The sequence below is a fragment of the Saccopteryx leptura genome, chromosome 6 (genome assembly GCF_036850995.1).
Source record: "Saccopteryx leptura isolate mSacLep1 chromosome 6, mSacLep1_pri_phased_curated, whole genome shotgun sequence".
NCBI lineage: Eukaryota > Metazoa > Chordata > Mammalia > Chiroptera > Emballonuridae > Saccopteryx > Saccopteryx leptura.
Window position 1 is genome coordinate 191,575,329 of NC_089508.1, and position 20,802 is coordinate 191,596,130.

General features: G+C 46.1%; 1 protein-coding gene across 2 annotated transcripts in view; it reads right to left on the bottom strand.

The window, feature by feature from the left end:
- The window catches only part of LMTK2 (lemur tyrosine kinase 2), a 73,303-nt gene that overhangs the window by 9,171 nt on the left and 43,330 nt on the right, over nucleotides 1-20,802 (bottom strand). For both annotated transcript variants that reach the window (XM_066342291.1, XM_066342289.1), the window contains exons 7-11: nucleotides 16,314-16,447; nucleotides 10,009-10,093; nucleotides 8,595-8,716; nucleotides 5,399-5,548; nucleotides 786-3,771 (exon numbers count right to left, since the gene is read on the bottom strand). In XM_066342291.1, coding sequence (XP_066198388.1) covers nucleotides 786-3,771; nucleotides 5,399-5,548; nucleotides 8,595-8,716; nucleotides 10,009-10,093; nucleotides 16,314-16,447 — 3,477 coding nt within the window. The remainder of the gene's footprint in view (nucleotides 1-785; nucleotides 3,772-5,398; nucleotides 5,549-8,594; nucleotides 8,717-10,008; nucleotides 10,094-16,313; nucleotides 16,448-20,802) is intronic.

The following is a 20,802-nucleotide window of genomic DNA, read 5'->3' on the forward strand; positions in this document are numbered from 1 at the left end:
CCCCCATCTTGGGCCAATGTTTGAATCAATCAAGCTATTTTTAGCACCTGAGGCTGATGGACTCAGACCAACCAAGCTATCCCCAGCACCCGGGGCTGAAGTTCAAACCAGTCGAGCCACTGGTTGCCGGAAGGGAAGAGGGAGAGAAGGGGGAGAGAAGCAGATAGTTGCTTCTCCTGTGTGACAGAGAATCAAACCTGGGACTTCCATATGCTGAGTTGACGCTCTACCCACTGAGCCAAATGAGTAGGGCACAAATAAATTTTTTTTTAAATGTTCAAATTATACATTGGTTCATTTTTCAAAAAGGCCAAGTCTGGGCCCACTGAGTAGGGCACAGCAGGCCACCTGCTCCACAGCGGGAAGGCGGGCAGGAGGGCCACAGACCCTGCTGCTGCCCCACAGGCACTGTCTCTGCTCTGTCTCCAGGGCTACTCAGGAGCCAGGCACTTCCAGCTTGTAGCTGTGTGTGGGTATTACTGCCAACTGTCAGATTATAAAAATCTGGTCTGGGAAGGGTAACCGTCAGCAGGGCTCTGCAGGGAGACCAAAGAAGAGCACATGGATGTCTTTCCTTAATTTAATAGGAGTTCCCTGTGCAAACTACATTTCTGCATATTCTGGAATTGTCATGGCAACCAACCACAAATTAAATTTTTCTTTTTTTTTTGAATATTCAAAAAGCAAACTGTGGCCTCAAAATGAGAGTTAGGAAAACAGAGCACGCTCAATTTCTTACCACATTTTGGAATTCTCTAATATGACAATTTGGAGGCAACACATACCTGGTCAAACAGGTAGACTGTGACATCATCAAAAAACGTCACTGCCTTCTTTTCCTTTTTCCAGTCGTCGGGTAGCTGGTCGAGGGCCTCGCTGGGCGGGGGTTTCAGCAGGCTCCGCAGGTGCCTCCCGTCCTCGCTGCTGAGGATCACGGGAACGGGGTGCTCGGTCTCATCCTCCGACTCGGAGCTGAGGCTGTGCAGGTTGAACGCCCGCAGGTCCTCGTCCGAGTCGTCACTGTTCTCGTCCTCCTCGTCCGCGTCGATCCCGTCTTCGGAGAGGTCGAGCGGCCCGGACACACCGAGTCTCCCCAGGTACTTCCCTTCCATGTCCGGCTCCTTCAGCCTGGGGCTCTCCGGGTGGCTGGAGAAGGGCTTTTCCGCCGTCTGGTCAGAAGGGCTGCCGCAGCAGAGGGTGGAAGTGGCAAAGGCACGGAGCTCGTTGGTGTTGGTCCCAGTGGACGCGATCGCGCAGGGACGCTCCTCCTGCACCTCAAAGTCATCCCCGCTGCTCGGCTCCGAGCTCAGCAAACTCGAGGGACTGCCAGCCTCGTCTTCAGGAGCATGCAGCTCTTCAGAAACATCAGCCGGTGCTGGTTCCGATGTTTCTCTCGATTCCAGCAGACTGGAGTTTTGCAAAGTGGACAGACAACTTTGGTGTGGCTGGCTATTTCTGGTTTCCAGACGACTGTCCTCGGCACCAGGACTTGGTTCATGGATGACTGGCTCAGGCAGGGGCTGGTCTGTGACCAGTGCCAAGGCGGCCACCGAGGTTCCTTGGACCCCCTCTGACTTCTTATCAGGTTCAGAATCATTATCTGAGAAGTAAGCCGAGTCCCGGTATGAACTCTGAGAGCCCAATGCAAACGTTTGTGAGGTCACTTCGGTTCCTCTGTGGCCATCGGCTGCATCTGAGACGACAATGACAGGGGTAGGAGGTAAGTCGCCGTGACCACTGTCACCTGCTGTGGCCACGTCTGAGGCTGAGGCACCATCAGGGGCAGGGGGCAGCGTCCATTCAGGCGACTCCAAGTTCTCGGTCTCGTACCCACTGTCTGCGGGCTTGTCAGGGGGCAAGAGGCTCTGAGGAGTGTGAGAGTCTAAGGAACCCAACAGAGCCTCGTGCACGTCCACTGAGTCCAGAGAGTCCGGGGTCTCCGCCGACGGTTCTGAGGGTGGGACGGGCACTGACAAGCTGTCTTCTAACAGGCTGTCCTGACTGGTGGAGTCTGAAGACAGGGCGGACACCGAGCCCCCCTCCTTTGGAGCATCTTTACAGGTCAGCTGAGTCAAAGTGCCCACAGCTTCCAAGTCCTTCTCCGGTGGATCACTGTTACTGTGATGGTCTTCTGAGGGCAGCCGGCGTTGAAGGTTCTGTCTCAGTTCTGGAAGATGACTCCCCACACTCGCTTTACTGGCAAAAACGTCATCGACAAAAACCGAGTCATTCTGGGTGAGTCTTGAGGCCTCCTCACTCTGGTGGGTCAAGTCCTGCGACCTGTGGCCAAAGCCAGGTGTTTTGGCATAAGAAGAGGGGATTTCAGTTGGAGCAGTCACAGGATCTAACTCCGTTTCTTGGCAGAGACAGTCGTCATGGACACTGACATCCGAATGCCCGGGCACAGTTTCACCCTGCGTGAGGAGCGTTTCCGGAGGCACACTGCGAGGCGTTCCTTCTACTTCGAGGGAGGCAGGAAGCACCTGCACCTCTGGGGAAGATGGCAGTGAGGCGCTCAAAGGGTGGTCCTCGAGCACAACGCCCGAATCTTGACCCTTTGCGCTTACGTTTTCCCGCAACAAAGAAAAGCCTGGTTTATCTTCAGCAAACTTAGGCTCGGTATCTAAAGCATTTCTACGCGGAGTTTCTAATATAGTTTCAGTAAAGCCGGCATTTTTAAGTTCTGTTTGAAGATCATTTATATGTTCTTTGCTAGACAATGAATCTTTTAGTAAGTTCTTCTCTTGAAGAAATAAAAAGTTTTCTGACAGTTCTTGCACATTCAGTGGATCAAGATTATCTTGGTGCGTAAGGTTTTCCGATAAGCAAAGAGGCTCACAGTCAAAAAGCTTCCGTGGCTTTTCTTTCGTAGAGTGGCCTGTTATCACTGAGTCTTTGGGGTCCTCCAAACTGAAAGTGGTTGGCTTAAAGTCGGCTTGAACTCCATTTAGTTCCATTAAGTCAAATATTTTTTGGTGACTGGGCAGATCCTCCGATTTGTCAAGATCATTAAATATGTTGTTGAAAGGGCTCTCGGGGCCCCGGGCAGCATGCATGTCTTCAGGGACGCTGGGGTCTCTGGGGTCTGTACTGCTTTGGAAAAAGTCCTCATCTGTACTGGACTCCTCAAATTCAAGACTCCTGAGTGTCAGAAACTGGGGTGCCTCTTCACTTGTCCTTTCTGGATTCTCCATCTCAGTTGTTAGCAGTGCAGGAGGGTAATCCAGCTCCAAGTTGCTACCACTTTTCTCTTCTAATTGGATGTAATAGTCGCTTCCAACAGAAAGGTTGTGGGCATCAAACACGGGAACCACTCCAGGGGCTCTGACAGGGACTTCCTGGCCACTGTCGTCCTGTTTCCCGGGCCCGGGATCCGACAGTGAGCTCTCGAACACTTCGACTGGAAAGAAGATGCTCGTGTAGGACAAGGCTTCGTCGGGGGGACCCCGGCCGCGCTCATCGAAGTGATCGTGCTTGGCTGCCTCCCAGACATACTCAAAGCTCAGGCCCTGGCTGGTTTCCGTTACAGTGAGGACTTCCTCCATCTCACGACCAAGCCGATCTCTGGTAAAGTGGTCAAGAATTGGGAAGGCAGCGTTGTTGGAAGCGTCTCTGCTGTTTGTATTTGGTTTAAGAGCATTCCACTGCTGTTCAAAGTCAACCTCCGAGTCCCTTTGGCTTTGCATACGCAGGTAGGTGAGCAGTCTGTGCACATCTTCTGCAGCTGGCCTCTTGTCTGGTGACAACCAACAGAACTGTAAGACTTCATACCTGAGTGACACAAGAGAGGTAGTTAACAGACTGATGATAAATGGTTTTTAAAATAAGAAAAGGCTCTAAAGGAACCCCTAAGCCAACTCAATACCCCAGAAGTTTCTACACTTTATCACTGCTGACCCCAAGAAGGTGCTCAGTTCATGGCGAGGCACGGTGAAGGAGAAAATGAAAAAAATCCTACGTCTGACCACTAATTCTTGTGTTCTCAGGACATTTCCAAGGATGGCTGTAATTCTTTTGCCCCGTTGTCTGTTCCTGTGCTGTTTAACCAGAAACTATCTGCTGAATGTAGAAAAAGCAGTTTTAACATGCGCCCTCTGAGAACAGCCCCGCAGGGATCTGGTGTGGAGAGAAGGCACTTGCCTTGAACACACAGATTTACGCCCTTTAGTTAGAGAATTCACATGGACAAGCGCTGTTGTGACACCTCTAATTACCCCCATAAACAGTAACACTACATCTTCTGCAGCACATGGTGTCCTTGGATCATAAAAGGAGCTGAAGGCGGAGGGAAAAGAGAGAATGAAGCTCAAAGAAGAGGCCACCAGGAACTGGGTCTTCCAAGGATCGGCCAAATGTGCCAACTGTCGCCCGCACAGACAGGAAGGCGAAGACAACTTTAAAGTATTAAACTTATAGCATATACGTCAAGTTATTCCGGGTGCAATGGTCCTAGCAATCGGGGAAGCTGAGCATTGCCCATGTGCGGGGGCCCAGCCAGGCACACGGGGTGCAGACTGAAGAGAGATGACCCCAACCCTAGTTGGAAATGGAGTAAGAACTGGCCCTGGCCGGTTGGCTCAGCGGTAGAGCGTCGGCCTAGCGTGCGGAGGACCTGGGTTCGATTCCCGGCCAGGGCACATAGGAGAAGTGCCCATTTGCTTCTCCACCCCTCCGCCGCGCTTTCCTCTCTATCTCTCTCTTCCCCTCCCGCAGCCGAGGCTCCATTGGAGCAAAGATAGCCCGGGCGCTGGGGATGGCTCTGTGGCCTCTGCCCCAGGTGCTAGAGTGGCTCTGGTCGCAATATGGCGACGCCCGGGATGGGCAGAGCATCGCCCCCTGGTGGGCAGAGCGTCGCCCCTGGTGGGCGTGCCGGGTGGATCCCGGTCGGGCGCATGCGGGAGTCTGTCTGACTGTCTCTCCCTGTTTCCAGCTTCAGAAAAATGGAAAAACAAAAAACAAAAAACAAAAAACAAACAAAAAAAAAGAAATGGAGTAAGAACTGGTACAAAGATTCCCTAGTTTCAACTGCCAATTTAAATAGTATCATTTCTATGCTTTTTTTCTCATAGTAGATATCAATTATATAAACAGCCTCATTTGAAAACAATTCCACAATAGCAAACTTCCTTACTGTGGACATTTCCGAGTTCAGACTTCACATTTTTTTTTTATTAAATGTAATACATATACATATATCCCTGCTTGTTCTATACATTTTTCAAAAGTAACATTAAATTGTAAAAAATAGTTAATTATAAAAAAAGTCATGAATAATGTACAAATGATAGTTTTTTTATAACATTTATTATTTAAAAACAGGGACTATCTAACTAAAACCCATGGAAACAGGATTTCCTTCTCTCCTGAAGACAGCAAGACAAAAGAGGAAGTCACCAACCATCTATCTGAGTAAGGCTGCTCCAGCTGCGGCTCGGGTAGTGTTGTGTCTCTCTCCCGGATCACCTGGTTAAGAACATCCAAGTCGGAAAGGTTGGAATACGGCTGAGCAGCATTATCAAAAAGTTCCCAGAGAGTCACACCCAGGGACCTGTGGAGGAAAGAAAGTGGTTATCTCTTTCTCCCTTTAGATGTTGATTTTTTAACATCCACATTTTTATTTGTACAGTCATTAGGAACTTTAAGGACAAGGTATGCACTGAAAAGGTTATTAAAGATCGCTCTTGAACATGATTTTAAAGAATACTCATTGAAATGAGGACCACAGCAAGCATGCCTCCTCTTATCTACTGACGGATGACTCTTATAGCTGTGGCCAACACACATATACACACACACACACAAATAGGGGTGAAACAGATAAAAGGCACAATTACAGGGAGGAGCTAATATGATGATCAACTTCAAAAATCAAGAAATTATTTGAAACATCATTTAAATAATTCGAGTTTTATGGTAGAAAAAAATGTTATGGTAGGTAAAAAAAATCAAATGTATCTAAAAGAAATCTTTACATAAACAACTCTTCCCTGTTTGATCCCTACATTTCTTTCTTTTCTTTTTTTTTTTAAGTCAATTTCAGAGAGAGAGAAGGAAGGGAAGGAGAAAGGGAAGAAGAGAAGAAGAGAAGGAGAGAAGGAAGAGGGAAAGAAGGAGAGGGAGAGAGAAGGGGAGGAGAGAGGGGGAGAGAAAGGGGGAGGAGGAGAGAAACATCGATCTGTTTCTGTATGTGCCCTGACCCAGGAATCAAACCAGCAACCTCTGCATGTTGAGACAATGCTTTAACTAACCGAGCTACCTGGCCAGGGGGACCCCTACATCTCTTGCAGTTACTTTTGAGTAGTTTGGGCTATGTCGCTATTATAAAGGGATTTCCCTCCAATACTCTTCCAGCTCTCTGTGTGCTAGGAGGGGCCACCTGCCTAGCCTCTCAGTGACTCCAGGTGTGCAGCTGTTACCAAAGGCAGGAATGCCCCTTCTCTCTACTGGTCCCACTCATTCCCATGCCCAGTGCCCTGTCCCCATGGAAGTGGCCTCTACTGCTCAAGTCAGACAGACATGTACTCTTCATCTCCTCTACTTGGTCTCTGTTTCTTTCCCACCATTTCCTGCAATGGTTCCAGAACCTGGCTGACCATCTGTGTCAACTGGGCAGCTTTAAACAAACACAATGGTATATAGGACACACCCCCAAGGACTCTTAGCTGGCACGTGCCGGTGTGGCCCAGGAAACAGTCTTTCTAAAAAGATTCCTACTGACTGATATCCAGCCAGGTCTGGGTACTGACAGTTTACACGATTTTGATCAATGCCCACCAGAATACTTGTTTGAATAGTAAACTGTATTGAATAAGTTTATTAGCTGATGTTGTATAATATAAATTAAATTCTCTTATACTAATAGCACAAAAAAAGTGGAAAAAATCAGCATATTCAGTGTCTAAGCCGACAAATCGTTCCTATCAAAGGAAATAAAAGGACCCACAGTTCTCGGTCCAGTTTAGGACGTAAGAGGCGCCTTCTCCCTGGCACAGAACCGCTAGGGGCCTGCGGCAGAGGGCGTGGGGGATACAGAAGAAATTTAAGACCCTGTGAGGACCCTGGAAACCTAGCATGGAGGAGCGCTCCTCCAGAGAAGGCCACCTCTGTGGGCACCTGGGTGTTCTGCACGTCAGGGCACTTCACTAGCCCAGGGCTTTGTGTACTCGGCGTGAGATCTTTTGGACTGCTCGGATGGTGTGAATCTGAGCCGCAGATCCAAGGGCCAGCTCTGTGCTTACAGTTTCTTGGGGACGACCCCTCATGCACATCCTCCTACACTCACACACAACATGCATGCACATTCACGCATGTACATATACACACGCTAACAAAGCATCTCAGTGCCAAAGCAGCTTGCCCCAAATCTACAGATCTAAGCAGAAAAGCATAGGAAATTCACATCCATTTATATAAATCATAGTGAAACTATAAAAAAAAAAAGATGAAGAGTTTAAAAGCTGCCATAGAGAAAAAGTCACATTACTTTCCAAGAGCTTAGGTGGACTTAGAGCTGACTTCTCAGGAGCAACAATGGCAGCCAGAAGACAGCAGAATGACACCTTCAATATGCTGACGGAAAAGGACTGTCATCATGTGAGAATATATTCAGAGAAGAGGACAAAAAAGTATGTTCAGACCCTCAAACAGCTGAGAGTCTGTTAGCAGTAGACCTGCACTGAATGAAGTTCTGAAGGACATACTTCAGGCAAATGAGGAGTAACCCCAGATGGAAAGTCTGAGATTGAAAGGAGAAAGGAGGGGAATGAAGAACTATACAAACACTGATGCTAAAAACCAGTATTCGGAAATCCTTACATTATTCAGAAACAGAGCCGAGACATGAACTAACATCAGACTAAGGTAAGTGAAGTGTACAAGTTATAATTTCTAGCGAAACCAATAAAAGGGTAGGGATAGAGTATACATCTCCCAAACAAAGAGGAATAAAACAGTTTTAAAAATATCTAAAAGAAGGCAGGAGGAGAAAAAGAAAAAATTTAAAAGCAGGACAATAGCACAAAAAAAATATAGATCTAAATTTAGAAAGCTGTTATAGAAATTGTTAGTCCTAGATGTAGATACATTTTTTCAACTTCCATTTAACTGCCCTCCTGTACACTGTAGTATAACACAACCGTTCAAAGCCCCCTCTGTGGTTTCATCATTCACATCAACAAATACTATTTATTACACATATATCATACTGACAGTTTACACGATTTTGATCAATGCCCACCAGAATACCTGTTTGAATAGTAAACTGTATTGAATAAGTTTATTATCTGATGTTGTATAATACAATATAACATGAATTAAATTCTCTTTCATATATCCAGGCCCTGTCGTAGGCACAGAAAATGGACCTGGATCTCGTTTTTGGGGAGCTTATTATTGTCAACTAGGTAAGAGGCAGTATTCAAAAAGTTAATTACATTGCGGCACTGTGACTACGGCCGTGTCAGTAACTGCCTTTTTCACACCATCAGGCACTGTGTCCCCACATCTTATTCAGTGACTTGTCTTGACGAAAGTACTCCAGGAGGGTTAGGACTTTGCTACACAAAAGCCTAATAGAATGGAAAATCGATACATACCAAATGTTACTATACTTAGTTTGATCTGCAGTTAGTAGTCTGTCTTGAAAGCTGGTTACTAATTCTGGAGCAGTCCATCGCAGAGGGAAAACTTTTTTATCATCTGTTTCAATATAATCCTCCTGTTTTGTTAGAAAGCACACAGAATTTTGAATTCTATTATACTTTTTAATGAGCTCAATGATTTAGTTCCAGGTCATTTTCGGAAAAAACATAGTCAATCCAAAAGAAAGTGGGCGTGAAGAGAGGCTCTCTGGGCAGAAGGTGGGTGTGAGGGTTTCTCCGAAGCCTCCCGGGCCTCACGAGCTGGTGCCTGAGCCTCAAACACTCGCTCAGTCACCCTTCCTGGAAGAGGAGGGTGCACTGCATCTGAGGCACAGGACGCAGACTCAGCGAATCGCTGGCCGTTACGCCCCGAAGAGTGGCGTGGCGCCAGTTAATAAGGGCGCAGGCTTCAGAATCTGACAGGCGGGGTTGTGAGCCCGTGTTCAACCACTACCAGCTACCGGACTCTGGGCAGGAAACAGGCTGGGCCTACCTCCTCATCTGTAAAATGAGGTAATACAGTACCGACTTGTAATAAAAGACAAGTCACAGTAACACTGTGATCCTCACAGTACCTCTGGTGAGGATCAAATGAGATCATGCAAGCAGGTACCTCAGAGTGCTTGGTACACAGCAACTAGAGCTACTCTGTAGACAAATGGCAACTTATATTGCATACTACTTTCTGGTTACAAAGTACTGTGAAATATGGCCCCTCCGGTGCATCCCGCGCACCCTGTAACACAGAACAGATATTACCCTCGTGTTGGCGCTTAGGAAAAGAAGGCCCAGTGGCTTAGCCAAGGCCTCCTGACAGCGTGCCGCCAGGACAGCCACCTTCTGCGCCCGCATCACACATCACAGGGTGGCCTTCCACGGGGCTACACGCACACACACTAAGGGCCTCATCTACCTCTTGCTGCCTCTGGGGCTATGTTTATGACAGTTTAAAAACCTAAATCCCAACCTTACTGAATTTGAGCCAAAATTTTACTGAACATATAATGGAGAAATACTTATGTGACACATATATTTTATTAGATACATGGTAATAAATAAATATATTGCACATGTGCATGGTAACATTACAAACATCAAACCACATCAATTATACTCACTGTACCTCTTAAAGCATCTGGAAAGCTGTCACCAGACCTCGGGCACACAGCCACTGATTTAGGAAAACCACACATCAGAAGCCAACCCACCCACTAAAATAACTGGAACCAACCCCTCTCCAAAAAGACAACACCACCAAGATTCTTATCCCTCTTCCAAAAACACAAAGTGCTGTCCTGCGATATTATCACCTCAGGACTATGAAGAAGTAAATCAGACTAAGGAGAGAACCTTTGAACCTCTGGCTTACCTTGTACCTGCTGAATCCTATTCCATAATCGCCCACTTTCACATTTAAGTCCGAGGTAAGGAAACAATTCCGCAAGGCTAAGTCACTGCAAACAGAAAGAGCGGAGTGAACCCCAGAACCAGGGCAATCTACAACCAGAACACACGACGGGCCACTGCTGTGGAAGAAGGCTTTCTCTAGTCCTCTGAGTAGCAATGGAGCTCTCTGCTGAATAAATGCTGTTTCAAAATTCTCTCATTACAAAAAAAGGATTATAGATCATATCCTTAGATGACTTAAATAATGCAGATGACCAGGCAGTTTTGTAAATAACTATAACTGCTAAGGTTAAGCACTGACCATATCTGTACTTTGACCAGCATTAATACCAGATTGATGGCTCATCTAGTATTCTAAGAGTGACCAAGGAAGAATTCTAAAATGCTATTGTCTAACTGCCAGAATATTTCTCATAATAATTTGTATTACTTGAGTCTAGTAAAGATTAATAAAGTTACAGCTTCAAGGCCCTCCCCATTGACATTTATTAAAAATGTTTGTTTTTAACTCCTTTTTCAAAGATGTGCAGGCATTATAAGGAGGCCCTTTTCGAATTACTTCCATTTCTTCCAAACTCGACTTTTCCAGAAGGGAGGTAAAGAGCCTATTTTCAAGAGTTACTTAAAATAACTTACTTATATAGTTTATTTAAGAACAAGCTGATTTTCAAAAACACATAATTTGAAAAGAAAAAATTACTTTTCTTAAAGAAACTTCCTATACAGACAACAGCTTAAAATGTTTTTATTTTCACTTTAACCCTTAGAATTTTTAAAATCATCAACTGGCATATAAATAAAAGGCCACTAAATTAAAACAGAAAAGGACACCTAATTGATAGCTTTAAATCATAAATAAGAGTCATCAAAAACTGAATTTCTATAGTCCAAAATTTAAAATATTTGTCTTGATGTGACTATAAAAGACCAAAATCTTAAACTAATTCTTAAATTCTTACTTTCAAAGATTTTCATTTCCAAAGTCATGTCTGGAATACACTGAGAATAACAGCAATAACCTTGAAGCAACGCAACGGGAGCAGATGCAATTATATAACAACAGCTAATATTTATTTTACACAAAGCACTTACTTTACACAAGAAGTTTCTCTGAGCGCTTTACCTGTGCTATTGGCTCATTCAATCTCCACAACACAGCTGACGTGGGGACTATCACCTTCCCCACTCAGTGACAGGAACACGCAGGCCCAGAGAACAGGAGGAACTATGTTGGGGGACAAGACGGCGACTGGTCTCAGCAGCACCCTCACCCTTCACCACCAGGAACTGTCAGTGGCAACACATCAACAGTCAGAGCACTGTGCCTGCCTGTGGCTGCCCCTCCACACACGTGTGCTGATCTGAACTTCCAATTAATTTCCCCTTAGTGACATTCAATTCCTCTCCACACATTCTGTTTATACACCGTGACTTTCAGTGAGAAGCCTTCAGGCCTGAGGACGTGCCCCAGGGAAACCTGTCCACCCTGACGCCACTGTGACAAACCACAGAGAGACTTCCGGTCTCAAGAAGAGAATCAGCCCCTATTCTTTAGAATGAAGGGGAAAAAGGAGGGAGGGGGCAGGAGTGGTTCGCCATTTGATGGCACAAACATGAAAACGCTTTAGGGTGGGCAGTCTGCCCACTGGACCGACAGCTGCACCTGGACAGTGTGTAGGTTTTGCCCACAGAGGTTCTGTGACTGAGCACCAGCAAGGAGCACTTCTAGTCTCTATACACACACCCTTCTCACCTTCCCCACCCCTGCCTCCTCTGGGACAATGGTCTAGCAACTGAGCTACCCAGCCAGGCCCACCCCCACCTCCAAAGACAAGCACTCCGACGGGGGGGGGGGGGTGTCCTCTCGGCCCGAGGCCAGCTGCAGCCCCTGCAAGAGCCTGGCACCTTTTCCTTGGGCCCTTCAAGCACCTCCTGGACCGCCCAGCATCCTCCCTCCTGTTTAGATTTCAGATGTGAAGGTCAGGAGCAGATGGGAAGGTACGTGCACAAGGCCTTCAGCTCACATTATAAAAGGCATTATGAAACTCGAATACCATTCACTAATAATCTGCGGGAAGGGAAACTGAAACCAGAGGTGACGAGGAAGAAGACACTGGTAAACCTGGGGGAATGGCTGCTGAGCCAGCTCCCTACCTCCACCCTAAGCCACCCTGTCACCACAGACAGACTGAGGCTAGTCTCAGCTCCACCGCGTAAGAACTGCAACTCTGGGCAGTCACCTAACCCAACCGAGTCTCAGTGTCCTCACAAAAACAGCAGGGGTGTACCTGTAAGGACTAATTCACAAGGTTTCTACAAGAATAAAATAAAAATACACAGGAAATGTTTTCAAAATGTTGAAGTGTTATCCAGATTCAAGATGATGATGATATAAGTTGATTCAAAATTGGTAAAAATAAATAGTCTCTTAAGCCTAAGCCATGCAAAGCTAAAGATGAGAAAAACACAAGGTGTAAGTGCTTAACAGCAGAGGTAACTCTTGACGTCAATGGCTGGTTTTGGTCAGGAAATACAAATATACCCAGTGTATTCTTCCTCCAAGTAGAAAAACAGGTCTGCCGGGGTGGCTGCCAGCAGTCGGCCCTGAAAGGCCCTCTCAGACTGGCTCACTCCCCAGGGCCGGCCGGCAGCACCGGTTGTGACCTCGGCTGTCAGTGGCTGCACATGACTCAGCCGCGAGAGCGGGGCTGATGGACACAGGAGTTGGGAGTCCGCGGGTCTAAAGAGACCCTGCTCCAATTCCCAAGGAAGCGTCACCACTGTCCTCCACTCCCACCCTAACTGGAGCTTAACCCTCTGCAGAGGGACTGCGCTGACAGACAGCTCAATGTCACCGCAGCCATTTTCAAATTCCCGAAAAACCTGAATTCCTGGTAACAAATGGCAAGATCTATAACTGAAGGTCACGTGTCCGACTTCAACACTGCAGGCTACCTAAGTCCCAGGCAGAGGACTCTTCTTAAACAATGAGTAAAAATAAAATTTAATCGGGGGTGCTATCAGTTTTCAAAGGTAGGTAACAGCTTTCAGTAGGACATGTGCGCTGTATTATTTAACCAACACAGAAAGTCTGACTTTGAGATAGCCAATAAATATTCTAAATTCCAACTTTAAAATATACTCTACAGCAGGGGTCCCCAAACAACGACCCACAGGCCACATGCGGCCCTCTGAGGCCATTTATCCTGCCCCGCCACACTTCCAGAAGGGGCACCTCTTTCATTGGTGGTATATACACAGTATTCCTGGAGTACTGTATGTGGCGGCGCTGCAAAGCATGGCGTCGCTCACGTACAGTACTACTTCCGGTGACGCAGGACGCACGCATCACAGCTCCGGAAGCACATCATATCACTTTTTACGGCTAGCAGTGACAAATATGGAACAGGACATTGACCATCTCATTAGCCAAAAGCAGGCCTATAGTTCCCATTGAAATACTGGTCAGTTTGATTTAAATTTACTTGTTCTTTATTTTAAATACTGTATTTGTTCCCGTTTTGTTTTTTTACTTTAAAATAAGATATGTGCAGTGTGCATAGGGACTTGTTCATAGTTTTTTTATAGTCCGGCCCTCCAACGGTCTGAGGGACAGTGAACTGGCCCCCTGTGTAAAAAGTTTAGGTATCCCTGCTCTACAGCCTGACCAGGCAGTGGTGTAGTGGACAGAGTGTCAGACTGGGATGCAGAGATCCCAGGTTTGAGACCCCGAGGTTGCCAGCTTGAGCGCAGGCTCATCTGGTTTGAGCAACGCTCACCAGGTTGGACCCAAGGTCGCTGGCTCAAGCAAGGGGGTTACTTGGTCTGCTGTAGCCCCGCGGTCAAGGCACATACAAGAAAGCAAGCAATGAACAACTAAGGTGTAGCAATGAAAAACTGATGATTGATGCTTCTCATCTCTCTCCGTTCCTGTCTGTCTGTCCCTATCCCTCTCTCTGTAAAAAGAAAAAAAAAAAAAAAGCTCTACAGTGTGCTACCACCACCACCGGGAAAAAACATAAAAAACTAAAAGTCCAAAATTTTGCCCCAAATGGAAATTTTACATGAAATATGGTTCCTTTTTAAAACAAGATGAAGCAGTTGTCAATGATTTCAAGAATCTTTCCCTTGAATTTTTGTACCTGAAAAAAATCCAAACCATGTGATTGAATTTATCATTTTTATTTGTTCTAAAGTTCACAAGATTCTCAATAAAGTAAAACTGTAACCTGAAAAAACTCACAGGGAAATAATTTCATCTGACATCTTTGCCAATTTTTAAAATACAATACTCAAAACGTACTTGGGCTTTACACACAATTTCTAGCTTTTTGACAACTTAGGTTGCTGATTCTGATATGATACTTTTTAAATTTTATTTTACTGATTTGAGAGAGAGAGAGAGAGAGAGAGAGACAGGAACATCGATCTGTTCCTGTATGTGCTCTGACCAGGGATGGAACCAGCAACCTCTGCATATTAGGACAATGCTCTAACCAACTGGGCTAACTGGCCAGGGTCAATATGGTAACTCTTTTCAATGATCTGTTTTTCCAAAATCTAAAAACTCCTAAACCAGGTATTAGGTAATCATCATCTGTGTTTTACAAAAGATTAACAATACAAATACGCTATGTATTACCTGCCCTACGAGATTAAAAACAAAACATAAGATTTCTCCATTACAAAACAAATAGGTCTTTATATTTTGAAGTTTCATGTAAAGGATTCTACCTTGGGCTTGAAGAAATCTATATTCTTTTGGGTCTTTTAAAAAGCACTTTTTCAGGCCCTGGCCGGTTAGCTCAGTGGTAGAGCGTTGGCCTGGCGTGCGGGAGTCCCGGGTTCGATTCCCTGCCAGGAGAAGCGCCATCTGCTTCTCCACCCCTCCCCCTCTCCTTCCTCTCTGTCTCTCTCTTCCCCTCCCGCAGCCAAGGCTCCATTAGAGCAAAGTTGGCCTGGGTGCTGAGGATGGCTCCATGGCCTCTGCCTCAGGCGCTAGAATGGTTCTGGTTGCGACAGAGCTACGCCCCAGATGGGCAGAGCATCGCCCCCTGGTGGGCGTGCCGAGTGGATCCCGGTCGGGCGCATGCGGGAGTCTGTCTGACTGTCTCTCCATTTCCAACCTCAGAAAAATACAAAAAAAAAAAAAGCACTTTTTCAGAATGATCTCAGTATGCAAGTCAAACAAAATACAGATATGTAAGAAAAATGTTAACAATGTTCCTTATTACCTACTATGAAGTAATGTTGAGAATCTGACAGGTACTTTTCTGTATCTGTTCACATACACACCTCTCTACAAATACAACCAACTGTTTCCTTATTTTAAAAAAGTAGAGTCATTTATAAATATATCCCAGTCCAACCTGCCTTTTAAAAAAACATAGTTAGTTTATAGACATTCCTTCACGTCAATACACATAGGTATTCCTTTTCAGGTCTTTATAAGAGTTAAATGATTTAATTAAACTCAACTAAAGAGAAACCACCTGGTTTCCTGGGAGAACCGAGAAATAACTAAATATATTTAAACATAAATCAGAGCTCCAGAGGCTAGAGGAGAACAAGCAGCAACCTCCCTTTGGATTCACAGAACCATCATCTCAGGCAGGACTCAGAGCCTTTTGTTGTTGTAATTACAAAAAGTACATCAGTGCTCCAAAATGAACAAAATACAATGTGCTCCAAGGAGCTGCAGCTATTTGAGTAGAACCAGAAATGTGTTCACTGGTCGCTGTGCTGCTCGCTGTGCTGCTCGCATACCCCCCGACCCTACAGCCCAGTGGGGCAGGCCTCTCGGAGCGCTGGCCAGGAAGCAACGCTGGGGCCTTAGACAAAAAGATGACGTGAGCTCTCAGGACCTTTCCTCTCCCAGGAAAACAGCAAGGCCACACCGTGAGATCTGGCAGCTAGAACCGGAACCCAAAGGTGATGTGAAAAGGACACAAGGAGAGATGCCAGGAGGCAGACTGTGACTGTTATCCTCAGCGCTGAGCAATGTACAACTACGTATCTTCTTTGAAATTTGGAAAACAATTCTAGACCTTAGGCTGTATTAAGACATTCTGTTCCCCAGTGTTGGTTTAAATGAAGCCCAACTCAACCCTCATGCTGACACCGGGTAGCATATGACAGCTTCTACGTTTCAAACCGAGAGTGGACTCCGCAGCCTGTGTTCCAGAGCCTCTCGCGGGCCCTTGGACAAACTGCACGGCCTCTCTGGTCCCACGCGCGACCTGCGAGGCGCAGCGCGGACGCACCCACCTGTGCAGGAAGTGCAGCCGGTGCATGGCGGCCAGCCCCGCGGCGATCTCGCACGCCATCCTCTGCAGCAGCATGGTCTGCGAGTCCCCCCGCACGTGCTCCTGCTCGTTGCGCAGGTAGGCCTTCAGATCACCCTGCAGAGATCAGGCCAGTGTGGTTGAGAAAGCAGACAACAAACGGGCCACAAAACGGGCCTTAACTGACTTCAGTTCTTAAGACTGTCTGTTAGAAATCACTTAGATTTAGCTTGATAAAGAATCTCAGACTGAACAAGTTTCAAATTACAAAATTCTTCAACCAAATACTTCCAAGGTATAGAAAACACTATTCACCTTTTAGGATCATTTTAACTAAACATTAGTGTTATCTTTGTTATATAAACACTTGTAAAATAAAACAGTAAAAAAAAAAAAAAAAAAAAGGTTATTTTGCAATGATGTACAATTTAAACTAAGTGCAGAAGTACAAAAAGTTCCAGGCACTAAGAGATAACAGAGGAAAAGAAACGGTGCCACTCACTCTGCCTCGGAGACACATGGTCAGAGAGCATCACACACGGTGAGGGCCACTGCCCAAGCGCCCATCAGCAAGGGGGAGGGAGAGAACAGAGGGAACAGGGGAAGGAGGGACAAGTATGTGCAGTGTGGTACCACGCCTCAGCTGTCTGCCAGCCTCCCCTGGGCCCCGTGCTGCACAGAGACCATCGTGAGAAAGAACGTCCCAATCCCTGCAGAGAACCTCACAAGGTAGGCAGCCTGTCAAAGGCGAGCGGCGTGGCAGGAAAAGAGCAGTGCAGACACACTACATGTACATTCAACACTGAGCTCCAGGGCCTCCGGCACGGCTGCCCCATGGACTGTCTTCTATTTCACGGCTTCAACTCACTCTGACTCAGGACTGTGTGTTTTGGGAATTCACTTTTGAGGAAATAAATCTTCTGTACTCTCCTTACCATCTGATCTAATATTTATTGATGTGAGTCAATTCCAAATTAAAGCTTTATATACTCAGTTAATAAAATTTAGAAAGCAAGCTAATAGCTTCCCATTTTCTTTATATCTGAGTCAAGAAAAGACTCCCAAGGAAGTTTCCTTGACCAATTAAAGAATACATTTCTTATAACTATTACCAAAGATAGTAAATTTATCAAATTCCTTCCAGAATAAAATTTTAAAACACAATATCCCTTCAGAAACATCTGCCCACATTTAATACCAAGTGCATTCTATGTAGCTTCCAGGTCCCTCCAAGAATTGAGTTGTCTCCATTCCCAGTTTCGATGCTCTTTACATGAGTGATCATGTTGACACTAATGAATCAGCACCACTGGGGTGGTGAGCAGTGTGCCAAGCACTGTGCTAGTTGTTACACTTGTGACCTCAAATAATTCTTATCCACATTTTCCAGATGTGGAACTGAGGCTTAGGGAGGTTAAGAAATTTGCCCAAAGCCACAGAACTAATAAATGGTGGGGCTGCACTTCTTTTCAGTTGACCAACTTATCAAGAAAGTTCTATTTGGTGAGTGAATTAAATCGGTATGCAAATCACACTGACTTATTTGGTAAGAATGAACGTAAATGACGTCATCACAGGGAATGCAGGGTCCTCCCAGTCTTCAGGGAACTTCTCTGGGGGGAAGCACCTGCTCCCTCAGGACCAGCATGTGTGCTCACCACGTCTACTCCTCCCTAAACACGGCGCTTCCTCTTCTGTTCCCACTGCAACCGCAAGCTGCTCCACAGTAGAAATGGACACCTTTCTTCCCTTTAAAAATACACGCCCTCCCCCTTCACCCAGGCTAAACTCTATCCAGCGTGGGAGTGGCAGGAATGAAGACAGACTTGGATGACAATTCAATTAACCTAGAAAAATTCCAGCAAAACGCTCCAGGCTTACCAGGGATGGGGTTTTTATAAGGTAGACCACATGGAAACTAAATATGAAAATAAATAGCTTAATTTATTCATATTACTAGTGAAATGGCAACTTAAATTCACTTATCTAATCCCTTTCCAGAAATATCCATCTAAGGTAAATATTGCCCTCACACAAAAGCAGATTATGCTGTGCCGTGTCTGGCTGGCTCTCAGAACAAACAGAAGCGGCTGGCACACACACACTCCACCAGTGCTCTGACCAGGGAGGCAGACGAGCAGCAGAGTGGGTGCAGTTATCCTTCAAGGTCATCTAAAGGATATTCATCACCACTCCCTGCTCTTAAAAGATCTTCTCTCCACAACTGAGTCCACTCCCCACATTTCATTAGAAGACAAACATAACCCACAGAAGATTTTGCTCTCTAATGTTAACATGCCTCTGTTTCTAGCTGGCGGAACAGAAAGCCCTTCCGCAGCCCATCGCAGGGTCCGATGGAGCCAGCACACTGCAGGAAAACCACCTCCCACCAGGGTGAGTGAGGGTCAGCACCAGCACTTACTAAGCAGCGGAGCCTGTGGCTCATAGGGAGACCTGGGATGGATCGTGCAGAGTGCACGGTTAAATTTATGTTCTAGAAAGATCCTTGAGAGCTCTCCATTTAAAAGAAAAATCAGCTAAAACCTTTAATTACAATAAAAATGTTCATATTAAATTAGTACTAAAAATTGATTCATTCTATCTAAAACAAAGGGGCATTTAGGCATCTGGTTTGTTTTATGGTTTAGTGATGTTTAGTGAGAAGACAGGGATTTCTGCTTTGCTCTGCTATTTAAAAAAAATAAAACAAAACACTTAAGGACAGAAAAATAATCTGAAAAATAATTTCCATTATCTAAGTTTTAAAAATGTCTCAGGGCCTGACCTGTGGTGGTGCCGTGGATAAGCACTGGCCTGGAACACTGGGGTCGCTGGTTCAACACCCTGAGCTTGCCTGGTCAAGGCACATACAAGAAGCAACCACTATAGTTAATGCTTCCTGCTCCTCCCCCTTTCTCTCTCTCCTGTCTCTAAATCAATAAAATAAAATAAGTAAAATAAAATGTCTCAGATCCTCCCCCAACACGCCTCCCCCCAAAAACATCAAAAAGAAAAAATTATGACACTAGATGGCAGCAAAATGCTATACTAAGAACTCAGATAACAACAGCAACTTGAACAGATCACTTTGAATGAGTCACTCAATGAGTAATAGACCTTTAAATGGGTTACTCACAAGTATCCTCTTAAATTCCAACATAAACTGCCATCAGAGTTTTATCCAGGTTTTTGCAGGATACTAAGAACAATGAATTCATTTCAATACAATATAAAAATAAAACAAATAGCTTTCTAACTGAAAATTTAGTTCTCTGTGTTTAACAGGATGATTTGGAGGGAAAAGTTACACTTTTTAAACAAAAATTTGAATGAAAGAATGAATCACTGGCCTCAACCGCCACCTCTGCAGCATCACTGAGATGAAAGGCCCACAGCACAGGGCAGCCCCCGGGACCCTGTCCCTGCCCCTCGACTTGAGGCTGCGTCTCCCCCCAGTTCTGCACATACTTCCTTCCCACCACCACCCAGGCGCCCTGTCTCTACCCACCCTTCCTTCAGTGCCTTCACTGTTGTTCCGGATTCATCACCCTGGTGCCCTCCTAAACTCAATCTTTTTTTTTTTTTTCTTTTTTACACAGAGAGAGAGTGAGAGAGAGGGATAGACAGGGACAGACAGACAGGAACGGAGAGAGATGAGAAGCATCAATCATCAGTTTTTCATTGCGGCTCCTTAGTTGTTCATTGATTGCTTTCTCATATGTGCCTTGACCGTGGGCCTTCAGCAGACCAAGTAACTCCTTGCTCAAGCCAGCAACCTTGGGTCCAAGCTGGTGAGCTTTGCTCAAACCAGATGAGCCCATGCTCAAGCTGGCAACCTCGAACCTGGGTCCTCGGCATCCCAGGTGGTGGCACAGTGGATAAACTCAATCTCTTGGTGAGCCCATTCCTGTCTTTCAAATGCTAATATGCCGCTCAGGTGAATCCAACAAAGAACCAAACCAGCCTCCTCTGCCCCTCCTCTCGGGCCACCATCCCGTCCTCCTCTCCTCCCAGACAACCTCCCCAACCGCCTGCCTGTGCTGGCTGGCCCACCTCCCGGCCTCCCTCTCCTGTGAATCTGTCGTCCCCCAGCTCACTGCTCCGTCTCTCCCCCACGGCACCACCCCTTGCCTGGGTCTTCCTCCTCTCACTAATCTATGTACGTGCTGGCACACCCTCCGGCTCAGTCCTCCGTCCTCACCAATGTCACACTCATTCCTGGGTGATTCTACCCGCCCATGGCTTGGGATAAAAAACAATCCCTCAAATACATTTCCTGGCCCTCCATCTCCTGAGCCCTAGACTCATCTGTCCAGTTGCTGACTTGACACCCTTTCCCGGAAAACCTAAGAAGCACTTCAAATCTCACACACTGAGAGACACCACCATTCTGCGCGTCTCAGACGTGCGCCTCCTTCCCAGGGACGCGGACCAAAGCCAGGACGCCATTCATGAGTCTGCTCTGCCTCTAG